Below are 21066 nucleotides of genomic sequence, written 5' to 3' on the forward strand. Positions count from 1 at the left end.
TGGATTGGCAACTTATTTTTCGCTAATGCCCTGAGTGCAGCTTGGATTTCTTCCTTCAGTACCCTAATACACTTCTGTGATTGTGGGGGTTTTCTGTGAGTTCTTTGTGGGCATTGCAATGCATTATTGAGTCCAGCAGAGAAGTGGAGTGGCTTGGGAGGAAAGGCTAGAGGCGGAATAGGTAAAGTGGGGAGGTGGGAACAGGGACGGGGGAGGCAGGTCTGACCTCTGCTTTGTGGTGATAAGGAAGCCAGAGGATGTCGGATTCGACCTCCATGCTGTTTTCTGCACTAACTTTAGACGAATCCTTTGACCTCTAGCACCACAACAATCAGTCGATAGCAGCAAGGCACTGACGCCAGTTTCTGGGAAGGTGGAAGAGAGCAGTTGTCTGTTTTCAAAAGCCTTGGATTCCATCGCTGGTCTGCTTTGTCTCCGAGCTGTGGAGCAGCTGTTTCATCCAAAATGTGGAGTCTTGCCTTGCAGATCCTGGCACTGATCAATGACCATGCCAAGGTGAGTAGAAAGACAGATCACGGAAGGTTTTTCAGAAAAGTGATTCCCAGAAAACACTCTCACAGTAACCAGAGCTGATCCCAGAGCTTCTCAGATGACAAGGGTTACTAAGATTTTATAGTTTGCTGTTCTCTTACAATTGTTGACGTATAGACGGAAATTCTCTTTTTTTAATTTATTTTTTTTTAAATTAGGGGCTCATATAACTCTTATCACAGTCCATACATACATCAATTGTGTAAAGCACATTCATTGCCCTCATCATTCTCAAAACATTTGCTCTCCACTTAAGCCCCTGGCATCAGGTCCTCATTTTTCCCCCTCCTTCCCTACTGCCCCCTCCCTCATGAACCCTTGGTAATTTGTAAATTATTATTTTGTCATATCTTGCCCTGTCCAACATCTCCCTTCACACACTTTTCTGTTGTCCGTCCCCCAGGGAAGAGGTCACATGCAGATCCTTGTAATCGGTTTCCCCCCTTTCCAACCCACCCTCCCAGTATTACCACTGACACCACTGGTCCTGAAGGGATCATCCACCCTGGATTCTCCATGTTTCCACTTCCTGTCTGTACCAGTGTACATCCTCTGGTCTAGCCAGATTTGCAAGGTAGAATTGGGATCATGATAGTGGGGAGCGGGAGGAAACATTTAGGAACTAGAGGAAAGTTGTATTTTTCATCATTGCTATATCACACCTTGACTGGCTCATATCCTCCCTGAGACTCTTCTGTAAGGGGGTGCCCAGTGGCCTACAAATGGACTTTGGGTCTCTACTCCGCACTCCCCCCCTCATTCACTACGGTAAGATTTTTTGTTCTGATGATGCCTTATACCTGATCCCTTCTACACCTCGTGGTTGAACTGGCTGGTGTGCCTCCTCCATGTGGGCTTTGTTGCTTCTGAGCTAGATGGCCGCTTGTTTACCTTCAAGCCTTTAAGACCCCAGATGCGCTATCTTTTGATAGTCGGGCACTATCATCTTTCTTCACCACATTTGCTTATTCACCCACTTTGTCTTCAGTGGTTGTATCAGGAAGGTGAGCATCATAGAATGCCAATTTAATAGAAGAAAGTATTCTTGCATTAAGGGAGTACTTGAGTGGAGGCCCAATGTCCCTCTGCTACCTTAATACTAAACCTATAAATATATGCACATAGATCTATTTCCCCATCCTAATACATAAATGTATTTACATATGGACATGTCTTTATCTAGACCTCTATAAATGCCCTTTGCCTCCCAGCTCTTTCCTCCATTTCCTTTTACTTTCCTCCTGTCCCACTATCATGCTCAGTCTCCACCAGGGTTTCAGCAATTCCTCTTGATTACATTATCCTTGATCATGCCCTACCAGGCCTCCCACAACCTCCTCACCACTGATTTGGGTCACTTGTTTTTCCCTTTACCCTGGGTTTGTTAACATCACTACCTTTCCCACCCACCCCCCTTTCCCCTCTCCCAGGTTCCCCCCAGAACTGTCAGTCCCATTGTTTTCTCCTCCAGCCTATCTTATTTAGAGAGACCTGCAGAGATAATAACATGCACAAAAACAAGACAGAGAAAAACCAAGCAACAATATACAGCAAAACAACAATAACAACAAACCAATGACCATAAAAACACAACAAGAAAGAAATGCTTGTCGTTAGTTCAAGGATTGTTTGTTGGTCTTTAGGAATGTTTTCCAGTCCAGTCTGTTGGGGCACTATGCCCTAGCCCCAATGTCCACCTTCAGCATTCCCTGGGGACCTCACTGCTCCATTCCCTTGCTGTTCTGTTGCACCCCTTAGTGTTTTGCCTCAGTGTGGTGGGATCAAATCGGGTGCAATTAAGTGGAATTCTCTTATGGGGAAATGTTACCTATAGGTTACCTGGCCCCCTTCACGCACCAAGGACCACTTCCTATTGTTTTGCACCTCAAAAGGCTATGGGGGGCCAGAGGCTAATGGGCATGTGAAGACTCCTCATAGCATTACAAGTTTCTAGTCTCTGGCTTTAGCCAAAGTTGGCAGACCTGTCTGACTGGGCAGAGCTGATGTACATTGCATAGTTTTATGGCTGTGGAGACTCAGCCTGCCTTATTCTAAAGAAGGCCAAGAGAACCTGTGTTTGGGATAGCCAATACACATTGTTTCAAATGTAGCTTTTATGATCATGAAACAGAAAATGTCCCCCTTTTACCTGGAGTCCAAGTTCAAGGGCCATAACTAGGTGTGGCCTCTACTCAACCCGGAGGAGGAGAGAGACTCCTAATACTTAGGTGTGGCAGATTGAAAAACTGACCTAAGGCCAACCTGGAAGACATCCTTCTATTCAGGGGCTTACAGATCAGGATGAACCACAGCAAGTGGCCTGGCTGGACAAGAGAGTTTCCGCTGTGTTAGATCTTCAATTTTGAGCAAAAGGCAATTGAGAGGCTGGGGATTAAGCCTCCATTGCATTCTTTCTGATCTTTTACTACAGATGTAGATCATCTGGGAAGGTAGATTGCCTCCACCTCTCCAGCCAGCTCGGGGAGGGGCAGTCTCTCTCAGGAGCTTGCCTGGGTGTGTCCTGGATGGAGGCCACAGTACTGGGGTGACAACACAGGTCACATAGGCATGAGTCTTTCAGTCTAGCCCGACTGCCTTGATTGGAAAGTCCTGGATCTTTCTTGTAATCCTGTCTATCTAACATAGCGTATGTGTCCCAATCATGGTCTTGCTTTTGCATCTATAGTCCCACTTCTAACTGATGTGTTCGTCTGCCACCCGTCATGGATCTGTGATGGTTCTCTTGAATCCGTGCCCTATAGATGGCTTCCCAATTGCGAATCCGTAGGCATCATTCTCACTTATGATGGCCTCCCTCATCTGGGTGATGGGTCTTTGTGTTGCCTTTGTCTCTTTCAAGACTTAGTGAATGAACAAAACAGGTAAATTTAATAAGACAATCCTTTAAAAAATAGAAAAGGCCATCTTTCATGTGTTAGGGCTAGCTGGGTTTGCAGGTGGCATGGAGACAGAACAGTGGTTGAAATCACTAGTTCCCAGACTGCTGGAGATCCAATCTCAGCGCAACCACTGTCCCATTCTAGGGCCTTTGGCAAACTACTTCAATGCTTTAAACGGACTCTGATCAAATTCTTTGAACTCTTTCTGATCTGTCAAGTGTGATGCCATCTCCCCATCTGCACAGTACAAGTGTAAATAAAAATAATAGTAGCTACCCCACCCCCAAAAAAGACTTAATGAATGTTCTCTTTATATTTGAGATGTAGTCTCTTTTGTACACTAAAACACAACTGAGGGGAGTTGTTCTAGGGCTCCCATTTATACTGGGCCAGGAAGTGGTGTGTGTGTGTGTGTGTGTGTGTGTGTGAGACAGAGATCTGACGCCATCCATATTGTCCTGTTCGGTGGTGTCAAATTGGTCCCAACTCACAATGACTCTGTACAGTAGAACAAAACACTGCCCTGTCCTATACCATCTTCACAATTGTCATGTTTGAGCACAATTGCAGCCACTATGCCAATCTCTCTTGTTAAAAGTCTTCCTCTTTTTCCCTGCCCTGCTACTTTGCCACGCATGCTCCAGGGACTGCTGTCTCTTGACAACAATTCCAAAGTACGTGAGACGAGGTCTAGCCATCCTTGTCTCTAAGGAGAATTCTCACTGTACTTCTTCCCAGACAGACTTGCTGGTCCTTTTGACACCCCATAGGACTTTCAATATTCTTTGCCAGCACCATCATTCAAGTGCATTGATTCTTCTTTGGTCTTGCTTATATACCTAACATATGGGGAAACTACTGTGATTCAGATAGCGGGGAGGAAGCAGGAAGAATTCACAATGCCTTTGGTGGCGCACCCCGGCTATCTGGGGGAAGGGCATCACTCAAGTGGGCAAAAGGACCCTGAGGGGAGTGCCTGCGTAACTGAAGTGGGGCGTCGTCTGGTGTCCTCACACCCGGTTACCTAGATTTTGCTGAGATGCTGTGTATGGCAGTAGTTATAAACTAGCTGCTGCCCTGGATGGGTGGAGACAGATCCTTGTAAGACGAGCAAAACAAGAGAAGTTGTAAAAGTGCTAGTTCAAAATACTTCACCCCGTGTTTCAGCCTGCCCACCGGTACTGGGCCACATTTCTTAGCACAAGTCACTCGGGATGTTGCTCAAGCACTGGATGTCACCTGGAAGTGACATTCGATCTGTCCAGGGAGAAGGCTGAGCAAATGAACCAAACTCCCCAAAGACATCGCAGGACTTCCCCAAGAACCAAGGTCGGCGTGGACAAAGACCTTGCTGACTGGCCTGTTGCAGGTGCAGAACATCTAGAAATCAAGGAGAGCTGGATCCATTTTTAGCTCCTCCTGGCCGACAAGGCACCTTGAGCTAATCAATGGAGTAATTGGGGAATCTTAGAAATGCCTGTCTGCTGTGCTTTTACTCTCACAGGTTTCCCCAGGTATAGCAGAAATGATCCTGTTCATGTCCTTCCAAGAGAACAAGTTCTCCTGGGAGCCTGAAGAATCGCTTTGTTTCTTTTTCATATGCGTCCCTGTCATTAGGTGGTCTGGTGGCCTAGTGGCGACCCGTTGGGCTGCAATCTCCAAGGAACAAAGTCTGAAACCACAGCCCTGCTCTGTAGGAGAAAGGCGGGTCTTCTACCCCCCCCCCCCTTAAACAATTGCAGTCTCAGAAACTCACGGGCACTTCTACCCTGTTCTATAGAGTTGCTGTGATTCGGCATTGACCCGATGGCAGTGTGTTTATTTTCCTTTGTGTTTTCAGCCCCAGAGGTTGCAGGTAATTTTCCAGGTTGAGCGGACCCCTTGTCCACACTCATCCCTGAATCAAGGCAGCAAAGTTTCCTGCTACACAAATCAGTGAAGGAACAATGCAATTCAATGAACAAAAGATGGATGGCTTCAGGGGGGTAGAATGGGAGGGGTAGGAGTGGTGGTGGTGGGAGTGGGTGGTCGGTAGGCGTGGCAAAGCACTCATCCCATGAAAGCACACTGTCCCTTAAAGAGTTTTACAAAGTTCTTCCCAAGGAGTTGGAGAGAACAGAAATGTCTTTTCACATCTCCAGATGCCAACAAGAAAGAAAATCACAGGTCACCCACCTAGAGGCATTAACACACCCACAAACGCACCCCTGGAAAGAGATCTAGAGTTAAAAAAGGTTGCCATCTTTGTCTCTCTGGCTGCTGCTTCACCTGCAATCACATGGAATTGTATGTATGACATGATTATGATGTAATCCTCCCCCTACACAAGGAACTTGAAAAGCTTCTAGGGCAGACAGAATCTGTCCCACCCACCCCCTGTCTGTGCATAAGCTTAAACACCGCTCCTTCGACACTCCGAGGGTCTCTGGGCGTTTGGGGGGGTAGATCACCTGCCCCCCACCCTTGCACCGAGGCCCTCGCAGGGCGCTGCACTGGGGGGGCTCCACGCCCGGCGGACCGGAATGGGCCTCCTGGGTCCGCCCACTCCGGCACTGCTGCCTGAGGGCAACGCGACGCTGAAACGGAGGCAAAATGCTGACTCAAGACGCCTTCCAAACTTGCCCCACTTCAAGATGGGAGGCCGCGGCTTCACGCTGCTCCCGGTTTCCCCTTTTGATTGGCTCTGCTGGATCTGGTTTTCCCAAGAATGCGAACGTTGATTGGCTCGACTAGGACGGTTGCTAAAGCAATTGGTGCAGCTGCCGCCGGAGGGCGTGGCGTGGAGTTTTCAAACGCCAACGGACTACGAGAAAGCGAAGCTAAGGAGGCGGGAAGGAAAGCCTTGAGGCGGGGCGGGCCCAGAGACCTGGGAGTCCGCATTGGCTCCTGAAGGCCTGGTGGGCGGCTCTTGGACGCTCCTTCCGTGAGATTAGTCCGATTCAGGAATGGTGGGCGGGGACGTAAGGGAAGGCGGCAGAGGCGCCTGCTTCGATTGGTTAAACCTGGCGGGGGGCGGTGCGTCTTCGGCGACTGATTGGTGTAGAGGGTGGAGTGGGCGGGGCTCTGGACCGGAGGTTTTGTTGTGAGGGTCGGTTGTCAGGCAGCGGCCAATCAGGGACGGGGATTGAGGCAAGTGGGGGTCGCGCCGAAAGCAGGGCCTCGACCTCCTGAGCCGCAGCTGCAGGTGAAGTGGGAGAGGGGCCCAGGAGGCGGGGGCGTGATGGGCCCCGGGTTCGGTCAAGCTAGGCGGGACCGGGCTGGACTGCGGCAAGGAGGGCTCCGGGCCGGGGAAGGCAGAATCCGTGCCCCCAAAGCTGAGAGGGGTGGGACGATTGGGCGAGGCGGAAGGACCAGTCCTAGCCTCCAGTCCAGCAGGACCCGAGCGGGGCCCAGAGAGGGCCCCTGGAGAGGCCGGAAGCAGGTCTGGGGGTCCGCAGGAGGATGGGTTCGGAGGACCCGAAGCAGAAGACGGAATGAATGGGGAGCCCCGATAGCAGAAGGGGCGCGGAGAGGCAGGGCCCCAGTTAGAGGGCCCAGGGGATGGGATGTGCATGGATGGGGACCCACAGGCGGCCTGAAGAAGGGAGTGAGGACGAGGGAGGCCGGCCGGAGAAAGGGAATGGAGTGAGCGGGGGCTCATGGGGGAGAGGCGCGGTGGGTTTAAGGGAGGGGCTAGGGCCCGTCCAGGTGTAACCATGCGGACCTCTGGAGGCTTGCCCCTCACCCCCACCCCTACACTTGGGAATTGCAAGGGGGCAGTAGTGAGTTTGTATGCTGCTTTCAGGGAGCTTAGACTCTTAGGGTCCTCTCGGAGGTCTACCCCAGAGAAAGACCTCAGCGGCCCATTCTGGGGTACCGCTCCTGGCCCCTCTGACTCTGCCCCCTTTCCTATAAGTCTGGCAAGCCCGGAACTCCTAGAAATTATTCCGACAGGTGCTTCTGTGGTTCTCCTTGCCCCACGGCTGCGCCTGCGCTTTAGGCAGCCAGCCTCCAGCATCATCCCTTTCCCTGGGAGGCCCTGCTCTCAGTGTTCTGCAGATTTGCAAACCCACTTTGCAGCTCAGCCCCTGCAGAGGAGTCTTCAGTTACTTTCAGGTAGCCTTGTCGATCAGGCAGCTACAGGGCTACAACCCCAGAGTCCTCCCTGAGGACCCGGTCTCCTAACAGGCCACTGCCTCTGTTTGTGTTCCAGCCCAGTGTTGAGCTGAGATGACTCAAGCCTGACCTTCCATGGTCCCGGGCCCCAGCTGCAGCCAAGCACAGGCTGCTGCCGTTGATGGTTTAAAAGCACAGAGGAGTGGGGGTGCGGCCAGGAGACAAGTCATTCCCTCTGCCTGGATGTGTGGGAACTCCCTGCCTACTTGATTGGTGGATCTGGGGGGGATCCACCCCCGCCCCACGAGGAAAGCACCGACTGTTTGCTGGGTGGGCCTGCCGGTGCCCACCAGCTAAAGAATGGCCACCCCTGTGGTCACCAAGACGGCCTGGAAGCTGCGTAAGTGGACCTTTTGCTTCTTTTCCACCCCCTGGACCCTGTGAGCTGGTCTTGCTCGGGCCACTAGTAAGATGGGTCAAGATAGAAATAGTGATCGGCAGTTCTTAGCTGAGGGACATTGGGCCAGTGACCCAACCTTTCTGAGGCTCAGCCTGTCCTCTGTAAAGTGAGAGAGTGCATTTGATATTAGAGTTGCTGGAGGGCCACGTGGGATAACGGACCTTGTGCGCTGAGCACAGGGATTGGTACTCACGTGGCCCATCATCAGGGTACTGGCCTCTGTCAGGAAGCAAAAGATTTCCAGCGAGATTGACCGGAGGGGGTGAGAATTTCTGATCGATGTGTTCCCAGACAATCCACAAGTCAAGCTTCCCCCGTCAGATGGAGGCGTTTTGGGGTGCTAGGCTGAGCAGAGTGGATGGGGAGGGGGCGGGGGAAGGGGCTGAGGGTCCAAGCACCACCCACTCCCCCTGGTCCTTCGCACTGATGTTCTCAGGTGCTGTGCATTTGGTTTTCTATCCCTAGCTAAACAGTGTGGTCTGCCTGCATCTCGGGCTCCAGCTAGCACTAGGGCCACAGTGAGCCAGCACTGGCCCGGCGGCTGGAGTCTTACTGGGCCCTGGAGTGACCTGAAAGCCCAGTGTCGCCCGCCTGTAAACATGACACCCTGGGCTAAACCATTTGCTCAGCCTCTGTTTCCTCATTTCTAAAAGGATCCCTAGAGCCCTGTACTCTGGGAGGACCCTCTTGTATGAGGGCCCCCAGGATGGAGTGGCATTGTACCTATTGGGGTTCAGCAGTCGTCCTGAGCACAGCCAGCCACAGGGAGTTGGGGAGCACTGAGACACCAGGTGTGGCAAGACGGACAGGCAGCACCCAATAGCCATGCCAACCACCCAGTGAGATCTCTCCCTAATTCAGAGCTGAGTCAGTGATTGAGGTGGTAGAGGGTGGGGGAGTATGTTGACTTCCTGAACAGCGTGTGCAAATGCCCTGAGGCAGGAAGCACAGCAGGGCATCCGGCTGCACCCCAGCAGCACAGGAGTGTAGGCCATCACCCAGGGCCACGCCTCAGATGGGTTTAGCAGGGAGGCAGTGGTCAGGTGAATCAGGTGCCTTCTGCTGGTTTTGTTCACAGCACACTCTCTGTGGGTGGAGACCTCTGATTCTTTGGGGGTGGGGAGGATGGGGACGAGGAGGAAGGGCAGCTAGGCTCAGAAAGTGGCCACTGCTTTGAAAGTGTCTGCTCTTCAGGCTGGGCCAGAGGGGGCACTCTAGAGCCAGTGCCCTGTGACACTCTCAGTCCCTCTGTGGACAGACTGAGTAGAGACCATTCTGCACAGAACCAAGCATATGTGGTGCTGTCCCAGGAATAGCTGGTCCTCCCCAGTGCCCCCCAGGGCAGGCCAGAGAAGGACCCCAGGAAATGTCCTTTAAGTGACCGGTGGTAGTGGGGGCAATAATCCAGTGAGGCAGGGCCGGTGGGGACTTCCTAGGCTGGGTGACAGTGGTGCCTCAGGAGTGTCTTGGAGAGAGGCTTGGGGACAGTGTGCACAGGAAGCAGGTGGCTGCCCTCTCTGGGTTGGACGGCCATGTTGGCCTAGCAGAAGCTCTTAAACAGCCTTGTGTGTGATCCGAGCCCCCCAGTCGCCTGCGGTGACCTCACTGCCAGGTGCGAAGGCTCAGAGCTGAGGTCTGGATCGGGCACAGCTTCCTTGGACCCAAAGGATGGGGTATCTGAGGCCCCAGCCAGTGCTCCGCCTGCTGAGACCTCTTGCTGAGGGGGCTGGGGTTGGACTGGGTGCTGTCACTTGAGGCCGGACATGTTCTACAAGGTAGAGCCTGGCCTGGTGAGAGGCCCCCGGAGCTGCTGGACCCAGTTCCCCATCTCTGACTGTGAGGGGCCTGCAGTGGCCTCCCAGCTGCCGTCACGTCATGTTGGGTTCCCCCTCTGCCCTCCCATGTGGGGAGACCTGACTTCTTGCTCCCAGGAGAACACCCCACCGCTCCCGACTGCCTCAGTGGCCTGCGCTGTTCTCTTGATGTCTCGCCCTTGTTGGTCCCCTTTGGAGTGTTGATGATGCCTCGCTACATTACATCCCCTGTCCTCACTGTGCCCTACCCATCGAGACTAGGGCCCCCTTGGCAGCTCACACAGATTCCCCCGCCCTCAGCACCCCAGACTTCTCAGTGTGCTTGCCTCTGGCTCCCTCGGTGACCAGCCCACAGCCTGCCGACCGGCCAGGGAGCCCTCCTGACTCAGCAGCCGTGGGCATGCTCTTGGGGGTGCTCAGAGAGCCCAGAGTGGTGCTCCCAGTTTAGCCAACAGCTGGGCTCAGAGAGGCTGAGCACTCACCCAGTCCCCTGGCAAAGCCCAGCGCCCAGCTCTCCCGGAGCAGCCGCTCACCCGGGGCTGCCTTGTCTAGGGAATGATTCTTAGGGTGTTCTCTGAAGCGGGGAGGGGGGCAAGGGAGAAGTGCCTCTTGGAAGTGGAAGTTGGAGGTCGTGGGAGCATCCATTTCCGCGTTGTCTGAAAGCTGTAAGGGACGCATCAAGCTTGTCACTTCCCCGGTTTGGTTTCAAAGCTACGTGGAAACAGCACATCCATTTAATAGTCAGGGGGTCAGTATTGGTGGCTGATGTGCAGTAGGAGGTGGGGGGAAAGACGCAATAAAACATGGTGAGACTTCAGCGGCCGGTGTAAGATATGAAATAATAATTTATCATTTATCAAGGAGTCATGAGGGTGGGAGGCAGAGAGGGAGGGAATAAAGAGGAGCAGATACCAAGGGCTCAAATAGAAAGTAAATGTTTAGAAAATAATGATGGCAACATATATACAGAAAGGCTTGATACAATTGACGTATGAGTTGTTATAAGAGCTGTTAAGAGCCCCCGATAAAATAATCTTTAAAATGAATTAATTAAAAACATGTTTTTAAATGGTGAGGCTTAAGTGTCAGAAATAACTAAAGTCCAGACAGTCGTGTCCATCTTAGGCACCGTCCGTGGGTCGGCGGCTCTGGGAGGTGCCCAATGGGAGACAGCTAAGGGGGTGGGGGAGGAGGAGGAGGAGGAGGCAGAGCTCCCGCCCCGCTGCAGGCTGCAGGTTCTAGAGCCCCCCTGACTGTCCTCTCTGCCTTTTCTGTAGAGGAGATCGTCGCCCACGCCAGCAATGTGTCCTCGCTGGTACTGGGCAAAGGCTCCGGGCGGCTGCTGGCAACAGGTGGGGATGACTGCCGTGTCAACCTCTGGTCCATCAGCAAGCCTAACTGCATCATGGTGAGCTTTGCTTCTGGTGGGGAGGGTGCGGCGCGTGTGTGTGTGTGGGGGGGGTGGGGGGACAGGGGCGGGCAGAAGTGCAAGACCAGGCCTCAGCAGGTTCTCTGGAGCTCATAACACCTGGGGGCTAGAAAACACTGGGGGGACACAGCTCGGCATCCCTGTGCCTGCCCGCAGCTGCCTGCTCAAGAGAGCCCGGTACAACCTAGAATGGCTGGGACAGTGGCTGGTCCTCGGGAGCAAGGGCGTGGCCTGGCAGTGGGACAAGAGCCAGGAGTCAGCATGAGAACCTTAAAATAGCCTACAGACCCACAGATGAGCTTGGGCCCCTGCCCCCACCTGCCCTTCTGCCTACCTGTTGGCTCCACATGGCTGTTTATTTTGTCAGTCCATCCCCCACCTCATTCCACTAAAAGAATTTGATTGGACTAGATGGAAACTGGTTCGAGAGCCTGTTCTTTAATAGCATCTTTCCCCTAATTACACAAGTCAGACATAACCAGGGACCCAACCTCGGAGACCAGAAACACACACACACTCTGCATATCCAGAGCCCGCCACGGTTGGTGTGGGCCGACCCTGATACAGTCTCCTTACAGGTACATGCATATGAGTGTATCCCTGTGTGTGCTTCTGCATGCACACTGATTTGAGACTGTATAGACACATTCCCATACTTGGTTCAGTGGGGTCCCTTCTGAGTCATCGTGACCCTGTAGGACAGGAGAACTGTCCCATAGGGTTTCGAGGCTGTCATGTGCATGGGAGCAGACCACCTCGTCTTTGTCCCAAAGAGCAGGACTGAGGGTTCAAGCCATTGACCTTCTAGTTCACAGCCAAGGGCTTGACCCCGGTGCCCCCAGGCTGCTTACACATACAATAGGAGGCTTCAAAAATTTTGTGGGGGAATCCCACGGTCTTTTAGTTCCGTTTTTTCCGCAAACTCTATGAAGTCCCTCCTGTATAATATTATTTCCTGAGCACTGAAAGGCTCATCTTACTTATTCTCTTGTAGCTTGGGTTTTGAAAAGAACAACATTGCGAACATCTTCCTGTCTCAACAAATCCTCGTTTTCAACGTGGTTTGGAGTGGCTTCATGGCGTCCCATTGTAGGGATGAGCCAGACTTAATGAGCTTAGTCACACCTGAGATAGCAGCCTGGAAGTGGTTGCCGGTTTCTGGCTGTTCTTAACCACCTGTGGTTAACACCCTGCTCTCCCTGGATCCTGGGAGTGGATGACTGCATTCCGTACCAGGGTGTGCGTTTTATTTTATAGACTTTCAAAACAACGTACTGCCAAATTGCCCTCTAGAAATCCATTTACATTCTCAGAGCAGGACAGGAGTGTGCTCTCGTCCCCAGGTGCTTGCCAGTGCAGGGTGTTCCTGCCTCTTGGTGAAAGAAGGGTAGTGGTCAAGCGTGGTAGGTGATAGCCACGAGCAGAAACCTCATCACGGTGTGTTGTGAGACTCTGGGGAGACACTGCTCTCTGTACTGACCCAGGGCTCAGCCAGAACAGGATTGAGATGTTTGCTTGCTTGACCGCCATGCACTGCATGACGGCGAAGGCCGTGTGTCAACTAGACTGGTCCTTGATTTTCAGTGGTTTGGCAATTCTGTAAGCCTGTACTGATTTTGTGATCTCATATAATGTACTCAACTTTCATGATGAGATCCGATGTAATGTGATCAGCTCTATGATGAGTTCTGCTTTGAGGAGCCAGTCGGTTGCCCGGGAGTTTCCCTGGGGTTGAGACTTGTAGCCAATATATATAGACTTCCTGGCAAGGCTCTGGCTTTTTGGCTCACTCTGGATCCTGCAGCATTTCATCATCATCCGACTTGGCTCTTGGGACTTGAGCCAGCCGTCTGCCATACTGATTACTGATCTGGGGATTCATCCGTGCCTGCAGCCTGGGGACAAGCAGCCTCCCATCTCACCTGCTGATTTTAGGTGGTCAGCCCCTTCCTCTACGTGAGTCAGGAGAAGCCTGCCTCCAGCCTGGTGTCTGACCCATAGACTTGGGACTTGCCAGTTTCTGCAAGATAAATGTCTCCCTCATGTACACACTGGTTCTGTTTCCCTAGAGAACCTAGCTTAGGACAATGTGCCCTCAGGCAACATCCACCTGCACATCTGGCCCTGGTCCTGTGGATTACTACAGTTTAGCCATCCTGACAGAGGGTGGGATGTAGTGGGTGGAACAGCTGCCCTTGTGAAGCAGGTGTATCGCACTGGTCTTGGGTACAAAGCTATTGAGCTGCCCGTGGTATTCATTTTTAAGAAGTTATTTTATTGGGGGCTCGTACAGTTCTTAGTACAATTCATATATACATCCATTGTGTCAAGAACATATGTACATTTGTTGCCATCATCATTCTCAAAACATTTGCCTTCTACTTGAGCCCTTAATATCTGCTGCTCATTTTCCCCCTCCCTCCCCACTCTCCCCTACCTCATGAACCCTTCATCATTCATAAATTATTATTTTATCATATATTACATATATTTATCATATATTACATATATTTTATCATATATTGCATTTATTTTACCATATATTACGTCTCCCCCACCTTCTTCTCTGCTGTCCCTCCCCCAGGAAGGAGGCTATATGTAGATTCTTATAATCAGTTCCCCTTTTCTACCCTACATCCTCTCCACCCTCCAGGCATCGCCACTCTCACCAGTGGTCCTGGAGGAGTCATCTGTCCTGGATTCCCTGTGTTTCTAGTTGCTATCTGTACCAGTGTACATCCTCTGGTCTAGCCAGATTTGTAAGGTAGAATTGGGATCATGATAGTGGAGGGGAGGAAGTATTTAAGAACTAGAGGAAAGTTATATGTTTCATTGTTGCTACCCAGCACCCTGCCTGGTTCATCTCCTCCCCACAACCCTTCAGCAAGGGGTGTCTGGTTGGCTACCATTGGGCTTTGAGTCTCCACTCTGCACTCACCCACATTTTCAAATGATATGATTTTTTGTTCCTCATTGCTTGATATCTGATCCCTTCGACAGCTCGTGGTCCACAGGCTGGTGTGTTTCTTCCATGTGGGCTTTGTTGCTTCTGAGCTAGATGGCCACTTATTTATCTTTGAGCCTTTAGGACCCCAGACGATATATCTTTTGATAGCTGGACACCATCAGCTTTCTTCACCACATTTGCTTATGCACATGTTTGCCTTCAGTGGTTGTATCAGGAAGGTGGGCACCCACTGATATGGTTTTTAGCTCTTTGATGTCTGATAACTGGTCCCTTCTGCACCTTGTGGTCAGACAGGCTAGTTTGGTTCGTCCATGTGGGCTTTGATGCTTCTCAGCTAGATTGTCACTTGTTTATCTTCATGCTTTTAAGACCCCAGACGCTATATCTTTTGATAGCCGGGCACAATCACATTTCTTCACCACAGTTGCTTATGCACACATTTTTCTTCAGCAATCGTATTGGAAAGGTGTGCCTCCTGGAATGGCAATTTATTAGAACAAAGTGTTCTTGCATTGAGTAAGTGCTTGAGAGGAGGCCCAATGGCCATCTGCTGCCTTAATACTAAACCTCTAAATAGATGCACATAGATCTGTTTCCCTACATTCATATATATTTACATATGTACATTCCAGTGTTTGAACCTCTGTAAACACCCTTTGTCACCAAGTTCTTTCCTCTATTTTCTTTTACTTTCCTCTTGTCCCACTATCATGCTCAGCTTTCATTTGGGTTTCAGTAATTTCTCTCGGGTACCTTGCCCTTGCTGAATCCCTACGAGGCTACTCACACCCTCCTTGCTATTGCATTTGGATCACTTATTACTCCCCTGTCCCTGGATTGGTCAGAACCACCTCCTTGCCCCCTCATCCCCTTCTCCCGTGCCCCCCCGGAACCATTGACCCCTTTGTTTTCTCCTCCAGACTATTCATCCAGTCCATCTTATCTAGATAGGTCTGTAGAGACAATAATCTGCACCAAAAATCAAGTCATAGTAAGATAGGCGATGAGTGAGAACACAGCTATGACAACAAAGAAGGAAACCAATTACCCATAGAAGAATAAATTAAAAGAAAAAAAGTTAAAAAGAAAGAAAACCTGTAAATAGATCAAGGTCTGATTTTTGATCTCTAGGCGTGTCCTTCAGTCCGGTCCAATGGGGTACCGTGCTCTGACACCAGAATCTGTCCTTTGTACGCCCTCAGGGGCTCCCTGCTCTGCTCTCACGGTTGCTCTGCCTCACGCTTTTAGTGGTTTGCCTCAGTGTCACAGGGTCAGTCTGGGCCAGTCCCAGCCCTGAGTCTCCAGTGTTGTCCCCCTCAGGGCCCTGGGCCATCAAGGAACGACATGTCTCATAGTGGGATCAGCCATATTGTCCATTGGCTGTTCAGAGCGGGGATATCATCCTCCAAGCTTGATGGGCCAGGTTGTGCTCCACTCGCTCTTCCTCTCCCTTCTTTTGCTCCCATTTGCTCTTATCAGACATGCCCCTCTCCCCTAGCTGCAGCTTCAGTGTCATCCTCTCAAGTAAATTCTTCTGGGGGTGAGGGGCAGCTATCCACGTATCTGGTATGGGGCCGGGCCCTCAGGCCCCTCCACTGGCTCCCCACTCCTTGCCGGCACACTGCTTTTGTCTGGCACAGGCTTTATATCTGGCCCCTCTTTCCCTGTGGAGACAAACAATACCCTCCCCTTGGGTGGGTGAGTGCCCTATTCCCCCATCACACATCTTTTTTTTTTTTCCTTTCCCCTTTCCTCCCTCCACCCCCGTTTTAGTTGGCTACCGTATGTACAACTGGGTTTGGTCTGGCCCCTGCCATACTACCTGAATCTCACCCCTGGAGTGTTTGTGTACAGTAGCTTTTTCCCTGTGCCCCTTTTGCACTTACCTTTCTGTTCTCTCTTTTTTATATATAAATAAACTTACCTCAGCAGACTCATGTTATACTTGTCCTTTTGTGCTTGGCTCACTTCACTTAGCATGATTTCCTCCAGTTCTTCCCATGCGGTGATATGCTTCATGCATTCATCACTGCTTTTTAATGATGCATAGTATTCCATTGTATGTATGTACCACAGTTTTTTGGGTTTTTTTTTTAAGAAAAGCTTATAGTAAAAAAAAATTAAAAAATAAATAAAAGCTTATAGTATCGTCCTTTATTATTCCTGTTAATAATGCTATCAGAGTTCAATGAAAATGTGAAATGTAGATGCTAACAAACCTAACAATTACAGTCAAAATGCTATACCCTGAAATCAGATTTCAACAATTGCAGTAGGCTAGAATTAGCAACTGAATTTACAAACTCAGAAACCAAACTCACTGTCATAAAGTCAAACAGACTCATAACAACCCTACAGGACAGGGTAGAACTGCCCCTGTGTGTACCACAGTTTTTTAATACATTTGTCTGTGGTTGGAAATTTGGGTTGTTTCCAACTCCTTGCGATTGTGAACCGTGCCACAAAGAACATTGGAGCACAGATGTCTGGCTGTGGTTTGTTTCTTGCCTCTTCTGGGTATATGCCCAGTAGGGGGATTGCTGAGTCGTATGGTAACTCGATTTCCATCTGTTTGAGAAATCGCCAAATCAATTTCCATAGTGGCTGTACATACCTACAGGTCCACCAGCAGTGGATGAGAGATCCTATCTCACCACAGCCCCTCCAACACCTGTTGCTTTATGGTTTTTTGAATTGGGCTATCTTTGAGGGTGTTAAGTGGTACCTCATTGTTATTTTGGTTTGCATTTCTCTTATGGCTAATGATTGGGAACATTTTCTCATATATTTATTGGCCATTCGGATTTCAGAGTCTGTGAAACTTCTGTTCAGGTCCTTTGCCTACCTCCTCAGTGGGCAATTACTTTTTCTCTTACTGTAAACTTGCAAAGTATTGTAGATTTTAGTAATAAGGCCTTTGTCTGATGTGTCATTGCTAAAGATGTTTTCCCAGTCAGCGGACTCTCTAGGTGAATTCTTTCGATGTACACAAGTGTCTTATCTTCAGTGTATCCCACTTGTCTATTTGTGACTCCTCTGTATTTGTATCCTTCCCTATTTCTTGTAGCCTATGTATTCCTTGTGCCAAGGTTCGCCCCAATTCCCTCATTAATGGCCCTAATTATTTGGGGTTTTATCTCAAGGTCTGTGATCCACCTTGAGTTTATTCTTGTGCATGGAGTGAGGTAAGGGTCCTGCTTCATTTTTCTGCAGGTAGATATCCATTTTTTCCAGCATCATTTATTGAAGATGGTATCTGCTTCCCATTTAATATTTTGGGCCCTTATCAAAGATCAGTTGCCTTTATGCTGATGTTTTTATTTCTGGATCTTGAGCTTTTTCCATTAGTCTGAATACCTGTTATTATGCCAGTACCACACTGTTTGTTTGTTTTATTCATTTTATAGGGGGCTCGTACAACTCTTATCACAATCTATAGATACATCTATGTATTAAGCACATTTGTACTCTGTTACCTTCATCCTGAAAACATTTGCTTTCTACTTGAGCCCTTGGTATCAGCTTATTTAAAAAAAATCATTTTATCAAGGGCTCATACAATTCCTATCACAAGCCATACATACATCAATTGTGTAAAGCACATTTGTACATTCATTGTCCTCATCATTTTCAAAACATTTGCTCTCTACTCAAGTCCCTGGCATCAGATGCTTATTTTTTCGCCTCCCTCCCCACTCTCCCTCCCTTATAAACCCTTGATAATTATAAATTATTTTGTCATATCTTGCTGTCCCATGTCTCCCTTCCCCCACTTTTGTTTTATGTCCCCAGGGAGGAGGTCACATGTAGATCCTTGAAATCAGTTCCCCCTTTCCAACCCACCCTCCCAGTATCGCCACTCACTCCACTGGTGTTGAGGGGATCATCCTCCCTGATTTCCCTGTGTTTCCAGTTCCCATCTGTAGCAGTGTACCTCCTCTGGTCTAGTCAGACTTGCAAGGTAGGATTCGGATCATTGACAGTGGGAGGTTAGGGAGGAAGCATTTAGGAACTAGAGGAGAGTTGTATTTTTCATTGTTGCTACATCACACCCTGACTGTCTCGTCTCCTCCCCAAGACCCTTCTGTAAGGGATGTCCTCTTGACTACAAATGGGCTTTGGTTCTCCACTCTGCACTCCCCCGCTCATTCACTATGGTAAGATTTTTTTTTTCTGATTATGCCTGATCGTTTGACACCTCATGTTCATACAGGCTGGTGTCCTTCTTCCATGTGGGCAGTGTTGCGTCTGAGCTTGATGGTCGCTTGTTTACCTTCAAGCCTTTAAGGCCCCAGACGCTATATCTTTTGATAGCTGGGCACCATCAGATTTCTTCGCCACATTTGCTTATACACTCATTTGTCTTCAGCGGTCATATCAGAGAGGTGAGCACAAAATGATATGATTTTTTTGTTCTTTGATGCCTGATAACTGATCCCTTCAGCACCTTGTCACACAGGCTGGTGTGCTTCTTCCATGTGGTTTTTATTGCTTCCTTGCCAGATGGCTGCTTCTTTATCTTTAAGACCCCACATGCTATCTCTTTTAATAGCCGGGCACCATCAGCTTCTTCACCACATTTAGTTGTTCACCCACTTTGTCTTCAGTGTTTGTGTAGGGAAGGTGAGCATCATAGAATGCCAATTTAATAGATGAAAGTATTCTTGCATTGACGGAGTACTTGAGTGGAGGTCCAATGTCCTTCTGCTACCTTAATACTGACCTTATAAATATATGCACATAGATTTCCCCATCCTCATGTATATATATATTTGCATGTGTACATATCTTTATCTAGACCTCTATAAATGCCCTCTGCATCCTAGTTCTGTCCTCTTAGTCCTTTTACTTTCCTCTTGTCCCACTATCATGCTCAGTCCCCACCAGGGTTTCAGCAATTCCTCTTAGTTACATTACCCTTTATCATGCCCAACCAGGCCTCCCACAATCTCCTCAGCACCGATTTGGATTGCTTGTTGTTCCCTTGTCTCTGGGTTTATTAACACCACTACCTTTCCCCCCACCTCTGTCTCCCATGTCCCCACGGAACTATCGGTCCTGTTGTTTTCTCCTCCAATTGTTCATCCAGCCTATCTTATATTTAGACAGACCTGCAGAGATAATAATATGCACAAAACAAGACAGAGCACAACCAAGCAACAATACACAACAAAACAACAAACCAATGACAAAAATAAAACACAGCAAGAAAGAAAAGCTTTTAGTTAGTTCAAGGATTGTTTCTTGGCCTTTAGGAGTGTTTTCCAGTCCAGTCTGTTGGGGCACCACACCCTGACCCCAAAGTCCACCTTCAGCATTCCCTAGGGATCTCACCGCTCCATTCCCTTGCTGTTCTGTAGCATCCCCTTAATGTTTTGCTTCTGAGTGGTGATCAGGTCCAATTCCCTCACTGTGTCTCCGGTGTTGTCGCCTGTAAGTTAGGGACGTCATGTCTCATAGTGGGGCCGGCAATGTGGTCCTCTCTGTCGACTGCTGTTCTAATTGGGAACATCATCCTCAAGGCCTGGTGGACCATGATGTGCTCCATTCTCTCCTCCACCCCCTTTATCTGCTTCCGTTTGCTTCGATCAGATATGTCCCTCTTCCGGAGCTGTAGATTCAGTGTTGTCCTTTCAAATAAATTCTTCTGAGGGGAAGGGCAGATGTCCCCTTAGTAATTGGGGTTGGGGCCGGCCCCCCAAACCTCTCCACTGGTTCCCTACTCCATGCCAGCATGTTGCATTCACATCTTGAAGCATCGGGTTGAAGTCTGGTCCCTCTTTCCATGTGGAGACACAAACAAAACCCTCCCCTTGGGAGGGTTAGTACCCTGTGCCCCTGCTACCCTTTAAAAATAATATTTTTTTTTTCCTTTCCCCACTTTTTAGTTGTCTACCATGTGTATCTCTGTATTTGGTCTGGTTCCTGCCATATTACCTCGTCCTCACCCCAGGAATATTTGTAAACTAGCTTTTTCCCTATGCCCCATTTGCCTTTTTTTTTTTTTAAAGCTTACCTCAGCAGCCTTTCAAGTTTTTCTATATTTAAGTCAATGCTATATTGAGGTCTGTTTTCTCTTTTTTACTCTCTGGGTGAGAATGTTCTATGTGGTGGTCTCTTATTAATGCTTGGTGTGAGTGTTGTTGTTCTGCCCATACTGGGTCAGCAAGGATCTTTTGTAGGGCTGGGTTTCTTCTAATGTATTCTTTGAGTTTTTCCTTGTCTGGGAAGACTCTTACTCCTCCATCTATCTTGATTGATAATTTGGCTTGGGTTTGCATTGTTTTCCTTCAATTTTTTGAATATGTTACTCCACTCTCTCCTCCCATAGTTTCTGCTGATACGTCTGAGCATATTCTTATTTGGGAACCTTTATATGTGATTGTTTTTCCCTAGCTGCTCTCATGATTTTCTCCTTTCCCTCATAGTTGGATAGTTTAATTATTATGTGCCTTGGTGACTTCTTCTTGGGATACAGTCTAGCTGGTGTTCTTTCAGCCTCCTGAATGGTTGCTTGGTTTTCATTCACTATGCATGCTGGGGAAGCTTTCCTCCAAGAATTCTCTCACTATTTTTGCAGATGACTTCTTTGTTGTGTCTTCCTCCAGTAAGCCAATAATTCTAATGTTTTTCTGCTTCTTAGCATCAAACATAGCTCTTAAGTTTTCTTCAGCTTCTCTGATGATCTTATTAGATTTTTGTTCGCGTTTGTTAAAGTCTGCTTAGCTCTGTCCTTCAAGTCGCTGATATGGTTCTCTGATTCCTCCAGTCGTTTCTTGAGGTCCATGAGTCTGCTACTGGCTTTTGTTATCTCCTCCCTAAGCTCCTGTATTTCTCTTTGGTTTATG

General features: G+C 49.2%; 1 protein-coding gene across 2 annotated transcripts in view; it reads left to right on the plus strand.

The window, feature by feature from the left end:
* Positions 1 to 6526: 6526 nt before the first annotated feature.
* The window catches only part of KATNB1 (katanin regulatory subunit B1), a 28710-nt gene continuing 14170 nt past the window's right edge, over positions 6527 to 21066 (plus strand). For both annotated transcript variants that reach the window (XM_075537251.1, XM_075537252.1), the window contains exons 1-3: positions 6527 to 6636; positions 7645 to 7947; positions 11099 to 11229. In XM_075537251.1, the coding sequence (XP_075393366.1) occupies positions 7908 to 7947; positions 11099 to 11229 (171 nt within the window). In that variant the 5' untranslated portion in view covers positions 6527 to 6636; positions 7645 to 7907. The remainder of the gene's footprint in view (positions 6637 to 7644; positions 7948 to 11098; positions 11230 to 21066) is intronic.

The sequence above is a fragment of the Tenrec ecaudatus genome, chromosome 18, assembly GCF_050624435.1.
Source record: "Tenrec ecaudatus isolate mTenEca1 chromosome 18, mTenEca1.hap1, whole genome shotgun sequence".
Lineage (NCBI taxonomy): Eukaryota > Metazoa > Chordata > Mammalia > Afrosoricida > Tenrecidae > Tenrec > Tenrec ecaudatus.